This window comes from Poromitra crassiceps, assembly GCF_964638095.1.
Source record: "Poromitra crassiceps genome assembly, chromosome: 26".
NCBI classification, from domain to species: Eukaryota; Metazoa; Chordata; class Actinopteri; order Beryciformes; family Melamphaidae; genus Poromitra; species Poromitra crassiceps.
Window position 1 is genome coordinate 5,516,829 of NC_139640.1, and position 12,826 is coordinate 5,529,654.

Sequence of the window (12,826 nt, forward strand, 5' to 3'; positions counted from 1 at the left end):
TATATATACCGTAAATTCCGGACTATAAGGCGCACCAGTGTATAAGCCGCACCTTCAAAGTTGACTATTTTTTTCTTATATAAGCCGCACCGGACTATAAGCCGCGGGTGTTTTAATGGTATTTTTTGTTTTTTTTTACAGTGCACAGTGTCCGCGGTGTGGTGAAAAGAGGGCAAGAGAGGAAATTAAAACAGAAGTGGATTTATAGTTAGAAAGAGTGCTAAAGAAGAGAGAATTCCGTTTTTTATTTTTTTATTTTAGTTACTCACAGTACTATTGACCAGTCCAACTCAAAAGATATTCGGCAGTTTCACTTTGAGCTCTTGTTCCGCCGCTGTCCATCAATAGTTATGACGAGTCTCGCTGGGTACAGTACGCCAAAGCGATATCCATTGACTTTAACCTTTTCGATGATGCTGTTGTATGTTGCGCTTTTCTGTTGCACCAACGCGGAGAGGTCCTGCCGGACGAAAAAGCGCGTACCCTCCCAGGTGAGGGGCTTCTTCCCCGCAGCCTGGAGGATGAGTTGACGGTCGGGCCAGCGGAGTAGGCAGATGAAGATGGCCCTCGGTGGCAGGCCGGGGTCTGGACGTGGCCGAGGCGCCCGGTGTGCCCTGTCCACCTCTGGTGGTTTCTCGCCTTCCTTCAGGTCCAGGATGTAACACAGGATTTTGCCACGAAAGCGTCCATGTCACCAATCTCAGCTCCCTCTTTTACATTGATCAGGCGAATGTTATTTCTTTTACTCCTGCTGATTAAGTCATCAACCTGCGTGTGCAGGGTTTCGATTTGTTTTTGCATTTTATCCACTTTCGGACTCACTGTGTTGTTTTTGTCCTCCAGTGCGCTGATGCGCTTTTCCGCATTAGAAACTCTGTTCACGGTTGCATTCTTTTCTTTAGTGATTGAGTGGATGGACTTCTGCACGTTTTCAAACTTGTTTTCAAGCTGCTCAAACCTCTGAGCGATGTCGGACTTAATCGATAGTGTTTCACGGAGTAAAAGTTTAGCCCAAGCCGTGTATCTCCAGCCTCCAGCAGGTGAGTCATTTCCTCATTCATGGCGGTGATTGCTTCGTCTTTTTCTTTCTGCTTACCTGTGTTGTGTTATGTTATGTTATGTTGTTAAAAGAGGGCAAGAGAGGAAATTAAAACAGAAGTGGATTTATAGTTAGAAAGAGTGCTAAAAAAGAGAGATTTTTTTTTTTTTTTTTTTTTAAATCCATAGATAAGCCGCACCGTTATATAAGCCGCAGGGGCCAAAAAAGGCCAAAAAACGGGAAAAAAGCCGCGGCTTATAGTCCGGAATTTACGGTATATATATTATTATTATTATTATTATTATTTATATATATATATAAATAATAACACTTTTTTTGTTGTTGCTTCAACTGAAATGTTTTGAAGGTCACTCACGACGATTCAGTAGGTCACAGGTTGGCTTGGCTCCGGCCTTAAAACTCGTTATATAAGGGTTTTTCGAAACGTCTATGGAGAAAATGAATGTGAAATTCACTTCCGGGGCAACATATGTCACGTGACTGTTGAGCTCTATAGAGAGACTGGACATACGAGATGCTTCCCAACCTTGAGGCCATAACACCACGGGGTGTCTTCTAGTCGAATCACACAGCTGTGGGTGGAAACGGTAACAATACTGCATACAGGGGGTTTCCATGTGCAACTAGGGGAACTCCTGCAGGATGTGAAGAATAGACCCTTTTCACACACATGGCACCTATACTTATGCAGGGCCATGGGTATAGATCAGTGACTGCTTCAAAAAGTGATTTGATCCGGGGACACAAAATGCTAACGGTACAGAAATTACTGTTCGACATTTAGCATTTTGTGCCCCTCGATCACAGTTACTTGCGCAGTCGTCTGAAAACTAAAACAGAAAGATGTGCAGTGTTGGGCAAGTTACTGAAAATTGGTAATAATTAGTTACAATTACTAGTTACCTCTCTCAAAAAGTAATTTAATTACTTTAAAGTTACTTCAAAGTAATCAGTAACTAGGGAAAGTAACGTTTGCATTACTTTTTAAAGTCCGCTTCGATTGTTATTAATGCACACATTATGTTAGTGTCGCTGTGCCACAGTGTGGCATTGAACATTCACTTATTGGGGAGGCTTATAGCCTATCAAGGTCATTAGCCTCTGGGGCTTATAGCCTATCAAGGTCATTAGCCTCTGGGGCTTATAGCCTATCAAGGTCATTAGCCCCTGGGGCTCTGGCTGCAGCTGCAGCTCTGAAGTTGTCCGTTATTTTCACGTCCTAAAGTAACTAGTAACTAGTTACTACTACTATTGTAGTAACTGTAACTCAGTTACTAAATTTGAAAAAGAATGAGTTAGATTACTAGTTACTGCAAGAAGTAGTTAAGTTACAGTAACTAGTTACTTAGTAACTAGTTACTCCCAACACTGAAGATGTGTGTCAACACCTGTATTGCATTATGTTTTAAACAACATAATCAATTTCTCAGATACGCCAAACTGGTCAATAATGATTGACAGCAGGCCCAATGGAATCTATGAGTTTTCATAGGATATTCAGCATTATTCATCACGACACAAGGCTCGTCCTCTTAACCCATTGATACCTGATGCAGCGTTTGCGTGTATATCCCTCATTTGTGTGCGTATCCCTTTAAGACCGCGAACCGCGTTAACGCGGTTCGCGGTCTTAAAGGGATACGCACACAAATGCTGCATCGGGTATCAATGGCTTAACAGTATACTCTGCATTCCATTATTGAGAGTGAGCACAACACATTGATTACACTGGATTGATTGTAAAAGCAATGAATCTAAATTGTCTCTGCCTCGTTCAGTTGACACCTGCCCTCACAAACTGATGTGAAAGAGGCTCCTTAGTTGATGTTAGTAGCGAAACCGTATGCCCTTAAAAAGCTCTTAAACGAGAACGATTTCAAGGTCTTTTTTAATAGAACACATGATGGCGGAGGTGGACATGGGTTACAAAACCTTTCATGGGAAATCCTCGCTGAGGAACTATTCTTATCTTAAAACATGAACATAAAGTTCCACCTGTCATGTATCCTCTGCATCCCTTCATCTCATAAGCCAGAGGGTTACGTGGTTTATTATCTCATAAGCCAGAGGGTTACGTGGTTTATTATCTCATAAACCAGAGGGTTACGTGGTTTATTATCTCATAAGCCAGAGGGTTACGTAGGTTTATTTCAATAGGTGGTTAAGTTGACGTGCTAAATGAGGCAGATGTTCGAGACAAACCCCAACACCAAAGACCAAAGTGTCCTACTCACTCTCACGTGTTAAGGCCAGGTTTGTTGCACTTTCCCCCTCTAAAATACATCATTACTCATTGTATCAAATCCGCTCGCGCATAAATAATTTATGTCGTTAACGAAAATCATGATAAATAAATGACTGAAACGGATTGAATGAAGGATGAAGGAAGGTGTGACCCCCGAGTATGTACACAGACTTAAAGGAACACTCCGCCCATTTTCAACCAGCTTTGTATCATTAGAACATCAGTAGTATATCAGAAAACGGTGAACGGTTTTGAAGTCTGTCATTTAATTTGACAGTTATTGAGTGTTAAAGTGTGGACCAGTGACATCACTGGTCCACACTAACTCAAATTAATAACTCATTAACTCAAATCAACTCTCAATAACTGTCAAACTAGATGAATGACTTCAAAACCGTTTACAGTTTGAGAGTTGATTTGAGTTAATGAGTTATTAATTTGAGTTAGTGTGGACCAGTGATGTCACTGGTCCACACTTTAACACTCAATAACTGTCAAATTAAATGACAGACTTCAAAACAGTTTACAGTTTTCTGATATACTACTGATGTTCTAATGATACAAAGCTGGTTGAAAATGGGCGGAGTGTTCCTTTAAGTTGCCAGACATTCACACTATTGCTACAAATACAAACTTATGAAAGCAACATTGTCCCTGTCCAGAGGAGCGTCCACACTGCTCCCACCTTGTATCACAGAGAGGAGTTAGAAAGATCTGTAGATGGTGGGACAGCTGTGTATCACAGGGCACAGCCAATCTCTGTGGTATATATCTCTGTGGTATATATCGTACACCAGTGGTCTCTGTCCGTGTGCCATTTCCAGTCATGAGTGCAGGTTTGCATTCCAACTAATCACTACAGCAGCAGATGTAACTGATACATGGGTGGAGACCGCTGATATTTAAACTGTGTAGTCCAGGCCAAATGTTTACACGAATCCTTCACATTTGTGTTAAAAGCACACAAAAAATAAGGTGCACATTTTCAGAATTGAAGCCATCGCAAAAGCAGAAACGAATTGGTACCGGCCATTTTCTTTCTCAAATTCCCAGCAAATAGATTTTCCTCCATATCTGTTCAACCGACCATGATGGGAGTGGAACAATTATGTCTACACAGCTGTGTTTACATGGCCAAAGAATACAATAGTGCTGTGGGGGGGGGGGGGGGGGGGGGGGGGGGGCGTCATAAACTCAGATTGCGATGTATTTAATTTAAATAAATACTGTGTGAAATTGTAAAAGCGAAGTTCGCTCTTAATGAATCGCAATAAAGTCATTCCAGTGTGTGGTGGTAAATTTGGATTTTCACCTATAGCCTAATGCTGGTGCGACTGACCAGCACCTGATCGCTACTGGCTGTGCATGGGGAGTTGTCTTCACCACAATTAAATTTGAATTTGAAGAAAACCAAAGTCAGGCCTTCTTCCAGGTTCGGCCTATGACAAGAGATTTCATTCCTCATTCATTTCTCCATAAACATTTCGTAAAATGCTTATAAAAATAATTGTACTTGGTCAAACCAAGCGATTCAGCTATATTTAGAATCAGGAGAGACCATATAACATATAACTTTTTTTTTAAGTAACATTTTTATGGGGTGCAGTCACTTCTATCCACCTTATTTCTAGCTGCCATGATGCCTGATGGGTGCTTCTTCCGCTTCCGGTGTAACAGACTGTTTTACAGTCTATGGTTTTAACTTGACAAAAAAAACGTCTACGAGGATTTTACAGCAGAGCCATTCTGCTCTACAGCCGTGTCGTTCGGGTGCTGGGATAACGTAATGCATTGTGGGTAGTCTGCTACTGTGGCTAATGCTAACGGGCGGCTAGCGTAATAGTTACTTTACATGGCAGTAAAACACCACTGAATGACCAAAAGTGATTTAACTTTTAACCATTTCGAGTAACACTGTTTCCATACGGACCCCCAGCGTAGGTTAGTTGTTTATAACGTGACTATATTTATAACTTTTATAACGTCCTCCAGTTTCCGGTTTATAATTCGGGTCTGCAGCCCGTCCTGCGCAAACCTGCACCGCTTACGTCAACACCTAATGGGTGTGATTTTATTACTTTATTTTTTGTCCGAGTGAAATGTTATGGTCTCTCCTGGTTCTAAATGTAGCTGAATTGCTTGATTTGACCAAGTAGAACAATATTTTATAAGCATTTTATGAAACATCTATGGAAAAATAAATGGGAATGAACTCTTAGGCCGTATGCCAAACCCGGAAGAGGCCATGACTTTGGCACTCGATCGGTATAGAGACAGTCCGCATGTCTGGGAACGCCCACAAAATGTTAAACAGCTGGCGTGCGAGTGGGGTGAAACCGCCCATATATCTCATGGGCTGACTCACCAAAAGACGGTGCTGCGGCTCTAAACTACAGGTTTGGGGGTTCTAGAGCAGAACACAAGACGTCTGCTCAGATGTGCGTTTACTGCGGTGGTTAAATCCCCCGATCGTGTCTGCCTGGGCTGGGCTATCGGCTAAATTCTAACTTTGCTGAATGGATAGAACGGGGTTTTTTACCCCACCCTGACCACGCCCCCAGCGTCTATTGTGGGCGTTCCTAGAGCCTGTATGGGCGTTCCCAGACATGCGGACTGTCTCTATTGATTCCAATTCTGCAAATGTCGAGGCCATAAAACTGTACATGTGTACACACACGTTGGTGCTTTTATGCACAGGTGAAGGATTTCTGCCCTATTTCTCCTCCACCAGTAGAACAGTAGTTGTGGTAGAGCAGAGAAACGGTCGGTCCTGCGGGTCCACGCGGCGTCACTCCTCTGTATCGGCCTGAAGGGGGCAGGCAAGAAGGCACTGGTAGACACTGATGGTGAAGGTGGAAGGGGGGGGGGGGAGGCGAGGGTAGTCTTGCAAGTCAGTCTATCTCTGCCAGTCTACGTCTTCTCACAATCTTCAGGGGAAGGATTATGAACGATCACCCCCGATGTCCTGGTTTTACAATCAGCTCCAAACAGCTCTGCTGTCTAGTGAGCACTCCGGGAAAGGGGAGGAGAGCCCTTGCTGGCCGTAATGCCCATTTCTGGGTTTGAATGTTGGGTTATCCGTCTGTATAATCAGTCCGTCCAGTTCAACAGTGAGTGTGCACGTGGAAACTAGACCGTCAGCGCAAAATGGTGGATCCCTGAAGATTGCTTTCGTGAGTTTTTGGCACACCGTGGTACTAGAGTACTGGGGTACAGGGGAGGAGGGGTGGGTGCGATAGAGACACTGCGATGAACACTCCAACTTACTTCCTTGACAGCTAGATCCACATTTCTTCTCGTCAATTCTCAATGGCTTCCTTGTTTTCCTCGGGAGTACAAAAAAACTTTAACTGCCGATTTTTTTTTACATTTGTTGTCTGCGCAGCAGCCCACCACACAACAGCTTTTAGCTATGTTTCATTCAAGGAAAATGACGCTGGTGTGTGGGAGTGAATGGAGAGCTTTCCCCCGTGATGGGCGTGGCCTATTTCATGCAGTGTCTCTATGGGCAGGGGTATAACTGGTATGTTCACAGTGTCCAGCAGTCTCCTTGAATCCACACCGCATTTTGTTGCTAATGATGTAGATCTCTGTTCTCGTCGTGGGATACCTGTCGTGGGATACCTGTCGTGGGATACCTGTCGTGGGATACCTGTCGTGGGATACCTGTCGGGGAAAACAACAATTACATACAAGGGAAATCAAAGTATGTGGAATAACGGCCGGTTCACACACACGCCTATGCCTACGCCTATGCCTACGCCTATGCCTACGCATATAGGCATTGCTTCATGCACGCCTGGCGCCTATTTTCGTTCACACAGGACGCCACGCTCTGCGCTACGCTGAACACATGAGCAGCGGTTTTTTTACACTTTTCAGATCTGATTTATAGCATAGGTGAGTCCTCTTTTTTATTGTAATGTGCAAGTGAGGATGTCTGTCTATTTCCTGGCCCGCTGTAATTGTTATTTTCCCTCGGGTAATCATGTGACTATGAGTCATCAACACCATGAGTGATACATGCATTGAGACAGGGGGGGTATATATACATCTGACAGAAAAGACTAATTTACTTTACTTACTTAACTTAATAGAGGAACACATGAAGGACAGCTCTCCTACTATGCACTCGTTAATTCGCGCTCCACCCTCCCTTTTGGGCAAACTCGGTAGAAAATATGGCCCAAGTCCACCAGAAACAACAGCCAGCTTGACAGTTCAGCGCGCCTAGAGCTGAAAAATAGAACAGACGCCTAAACGATAAATGCAGCGCAGCGTAGGCACAGCGCGAGCGTGGCTTCAGCACAGCGTGGCAGCGGTATGTGTGAACGCTCTCGTCTGTTAACAAGGACGCCTAAATTTTAGGCGTTGCTTAAAGCGTCGCTCTAGGCGTGTGTGTGAACGTGGCGTAAACCTATAATGACTATCGAGTTAAGAATACATCTATCACAAGGAGTTGTTTGTCAAAAAAACTTACCTGTGCAAAGAAGGCTTTAAGCTTTAATCCGATGGGTGCTCTGGACACGATCTGTTCACTTCAAACCACTCATCGATACACCTGAGAAAGCAGAGGAACAGAAAGAAAGATGAGATGAGGAGAGTAAAACGTCCCTTTTTAGAGTAGAGTACCACAGGGATGACGTATTTTTGTAGTCGGAAGGTCCCGGACCTCCGGGTTCTTCACCGTTTCTGCCTATGGCACGATACCACTTTTTCCATATCCGATCCGATATCCGATCCACAACCTTGAGTATCTGCCGATCCGATATCAATCCGATCTGATTTTTTCCCTCGCTTATACAACTAAGCTGTTAATAATAAATTTACCCAGCCGTCTAAACATCATGTTCAATCTGTGGAACAATATTTATTCCTTAAATGAAGAAATAGGCTATATAGCCCAGAACATAGACTCAGTAATGCACTAATGCTGCTTCTTTTTAAGCCTTCTCTCTCTCACACACACCACACACACACACACACACACACACACACACACACACACACACACACACACACACACACACACACACACACACACACACACACACACACACACACAGTAGATTTTTCTTCTCTTTTTTTTCTTCCCCATTTTTATCCCCCGTTAGTGCTAATTTTAATTTATTTATCCTGGTTGCTGCTCCACCCTCTGCCGATCTGGGGAGAGCCGAAAACTGGCTCCATGCTTCCTCCGAGACATGGGCAGTTAGCCAGCCGCTTCTTTTCACCTGACAGGGGAAGCTTCACCGGTAGGACATAGCACGTGGGAGGTTGGGAGGTTCACGCTATTCCAACCAGTTCCCCTCCTTCTGAACAGGCGCCCTTAACGACCAGAGGAGGCACCACATCAGCAACCAGGATATTGCATGTTTTGGTGAAGGGGTTCCTATATGAAGGAAACCCCCGGGAGGCACGGGGAGAACATGCAAACTCCACACAGAAAGGCCCTTTTGACAACCCCACCCGGGCGGTGGGCACTCGAGGACATGCGGACGGGCACGCATTCCTTCAGCGTTCACAGCGTCCCAGGTGGGAATCGAACCCAGGACCTTCAAGCTGTGAGGCGACAGCGCTTACCACTGCACCACCGTACCCCCCCTCCGATACCGATACTGAGGATGGAATCGGACCACCTCTAGTTAGGACCGCCCAAATCCCGTTGCACAAATGACTTGGCCCGCCTCCAATTTGCACCTGCGCCCGGTGCCGTGCCGAGTTCCGCACCCCTGCCGAGAATTGCATCCCCACCATGTTTTGGGCCTGTTTTAACTTAAAAACAGGAAGGTCATGTCTACCCAGACAATTATATCATTTTTAAACAGTTACATTTCTGTATAAATTATTACAATATGCTCCCGTGAGGTGTGGGATGCGTTTGGTGGCGCGGGGGTGCAAAACTCAGCATAACACCTGGAACGCAAATTGGCACTTGCGCGAGGCGGACTGCTATCATCCCTGGCAGGGAAGAGGCAGGGAAGATAGCATAAGAGGCGCGCGCAAACCGGTGCGCAAGCGATAGCGCCTGTAGGACGATAGGGCCCTACATCTTCTTCTTTGTCTAAGTGGTGTCTGTGCGCGGTGTGTGTCACAATTGTGATGTCATCAGTGATGTCACTCGAGCAATTGTGATGTCATCACTGATGTAATCAATCCTTCCTGACTGAGGTGGTGGGAGTATAAGCGGACAAGTGGCGCATCATCTCCAGAGCAAGTGGTGGAGGCCTTGGTGGCTTTTGCCCAAGTTTCCGACTTGAATGACCATTTCATTGCACTTTTCCGTGTCAGAGGTCGTTTCAACCCCCCCCCCCCGCGCACGAGTGATGTCACTGGAGCAATTCTGATGTCATCAGTGATGCCAAAAATCCTTCCCGGCTGAGGCTATTATATAAGTGGTGGGAGTATAAGTAGGGGGAAGAGGGGAAAAGTTAGAAACGCCCGAAGGACACTTTGTTCTAGTTTCTGCAATAGGGAACGGGTTTCGAGAGCTAAGGAGTAATGTTCTGCCTCTCTTTAAATTATTCAATTCGTGCTAAAGATCTATTCTGGTTGTTTACCATTGTAACTGCTGCTTTGTTTTGTGTGAGAGAGGGAGGGATAAGGTAGATCAAGTACCTCTTTATCATAGGGACAGGGAGGGGGGTTCAGTGCAGCGTATAAACAGAGGACTACAGCAATGCAGCATTTGGCTAGGCAGATAGTAATTCCTACCCTTTATGGTAGATACAGAGGCAGGGCAGGCGAGCGATGGTGTCTCCCTGCTCCAGCTCCTCCAGGCAGACTGCACATTCTCCTGCCTCCTTGGTCAGGACGTCCTCTGGAAGCAGACAGAAGGCAACACACAACACAACTGTTCACAACAGGAGGCCAAGGAGATGCCTGAAGGGATACACCAACCGTTTGGTACATAATGGTACCTACATAACCAAGACACACAATGCCTTTACCGGCACTCTCCGTGCAGTATACAGTGAGCTACAGTCACTCTCCATGCAGTATACAGTGAGCTACAGTCGTCCAGTTAGTTAGTATCACCAATGAATTGGAGGAAATGGTACAACCGTTCAAAGTCACCAAAAACACACATTTCTAACAGTGCCAAAAAGCTCTATGTACATGTTGTTGTGACTTGGGTGTGACTTGGGATCCGGCCCGCGGGCCGTATCTCTGACATCCCTGCCCTACAGTATATCAGTTTGCTGGTATATAGGGTCAATATATTGTCCTTTTATTGAAGACCCCCTAAAGTCGATGTTATAAGATGTATAAAATACTTTGAATAATAATTTGTGTCTGATGGTTTTTCCCACAAAAAAGTTAAATTCTCTTGTTAAAATCCTTAAAATGACTTCCCCTCCTTCTGCCTCATTAAAATTTCCAAAGCAACCAATCAGAGTTATCGAGAACATAACTACTAGCCAATCACAGTATACAAATAACGGCTTAACGCCTGAATACTGGACAGGGATTGGATTGGGTCTTTAAAATGGGATCTGGTCCACCATGAATGAATAATAATAATGAATAATTATAATAATAATGAATGAATGAATGAATGGATTTCCTATATTGTATAATGCTAGGCTTCAATAGAGAATCACATTAAAAAAAATATTGAAAATGGCTGGTCAAACAAAATATCAAGCATCAGCAGCTTCAATCCAAAGATATCTGTACTGGCTTAACAATAAAAAATAAATCCACATCAGTCAAACAAACAAAGAGTTTAAATGCAAACACTACGATACTCCAGTTTATATCGTGGGTTCTAACAGCAGGGGGCGATCTTAGTCCATGTTTGTTTCCAATGCACTCACACAGCTTGCTATCACACACACACACACACACACACACACACACACACACACAGCACATGAAGTGTAGGGCTGCACAATAAGTGCAACATCCAAATCACAGGAGCATCAGAGATTCCCCGGCCTACTCATACCAGTACCGGCATACAAAAATAATTATGGACTAAGATCATTCTTCCACACATACACCAAAATTTGGAACGAGATCCCATTTCACACCAGAGCAATAACTTCCATCTCATGTTTCAAACAAGCCTACAAACAACATCTGATGCTAGAAAACACCTGTAATCACTGAGCCGACTCACCACGCCTAGGTTTGAATTTTTTGCTGTTGCGGTTTGATTGTATTGATGAATGAATCAGAGCCGTGTATATAGAAGAGTCCCGACATCTCCATTCTCTCCAATGGACCAGTTTTTTTACTCTCAAGAGATCCAGGAAGTAAGGTCCTGGATTAAGCAGCACTGTCGAGTTGCAGCAAAATAGACAGTTTGTGTTGTACTCTGAAAGGGTTTTTCATCCCTTGAATGAAATTGTACATTATCAGCTTTATTTTAGCATGCAAAAGTAACGCGAGACCCATTCCTGGCTGTTCATTGGCTAATGAGTCTCGCATTTTGGTCCTCCGCTGACTTATTTTGATATTGTGTCGGGTTTTGCCCTTCTCCGACGCACCTGTTGAGTTTAGGTGTGCAAAAGCTTTTCTCCTTCAGGTCCTCCGCTGACGCCACTCTCTCTCTAGAGGACACTAGAATGAATGAATGTTTGTAAATGTAATGTTTTGTCAGGTTTGTATAATTGTATGTAGTGCAATTGAACATGTTTTGTATATTAGTTATTTAGTTTCATGTGCTGCAGAACAGGAACCTGCTGAAAACCAGTTTGTAACTGAGTCAGTCAGGCCAGTTAAATGTACATGTGAAATGTCATTTTTATCCCTTCCTGTATAAATAAAGTGAACTGAACTGAAGTGAACAAATCATATTCTCCAGATGTTAGGGAACATGCTTGTTTGGTACAGACCCCAGTGAAAATCACATCATCATATATCTTCTTCTCTTAATTAAAATTGGCTAAGTGGGCTGTTTAATTGGGCTGTTTTGGCTTGCATTATGTGGGGGGAAATTGGGCTTGGGTGGGTTTACAGCAGGGGTGGGCAAAAAAAAATTCCTGAGGGCCATCGACTTACATCAAGTAAGCGAAGGGCCACACATTGGAGATCATACCTGCCAACACTCCTGATTTTCATGGGAGTCTCCCTATTTTTAACCCTCTCTCCCATTGTGATTGGTAATTTCTTGTTAATCTCCTGATATAATAGTGATACAAATCCAATGGCTGTAGCAGATGAGATTTATTAACATAATTCTGCCTTTTATTCAGTTTTTGGGGGTCGTTTAAGTTTTCTTTGAGCATTTTGCCCCAGGCCCCAGGGCCGCAAGAAGTTACTGTTCTACAGTCATTTCTTACACAAGATTACTTTGACCTTTTTAGTCATAAAGATTATTGAAAGATAGCCTATTCCATATTCCAGACTGAAATGTTATAACAGAAGTGGAGTATTGGCCAGAATGACATGAACATTTGGACACTAATGGCCCATTTCCACCGCTGGTATCAGCGCGGCCCCGCCCAGCTCGTCTCGCTTTTTTGTCTCATTCCACCGATCAAAAACGTGGACAGCCCGAGTTGAGTCGGGGT

General features: G+C 44.1%; 1 protein-coding gene across 2 annotated transcripts in view; it reads right to left on the reverse strand.

The window, feature by feature from the left end:
* Positions 1–5,749: 5,749 nt before the first annotated feature.
* The window catches only part of znrf2b (zinc and ring finger 2b), an 89,122-nt gene continuing 82,045 nt past the window's right edge, over positions 5,750–12,826 (reverse strand). The window contains exons 3-5 of one of the 2 annotated variants that reach the window (XM_083661378.1): positions 10,020–10,125; positions 7,786–7,866; positions 5,750–6,943 (exon numbers count right to left, since the gene is read on the reverse strand). In XM_083661378.1, the coding sequence (XP_083517504.1) occupies positions 7,809–7,866; positions 10,020–10,125 (164 nt within the window). In that variant the 3' untranslated portion in view covers positions 5,750–6,943; positions 7,786–7,808. Of the gene's footprint in view, positions 6,972–7,785; positions 7,867–10,019; positions 10,126–12,826 lie in introns of both variants that reach the window. The other variant, XM_083661377.1, reaches the window with a different exon arrangement.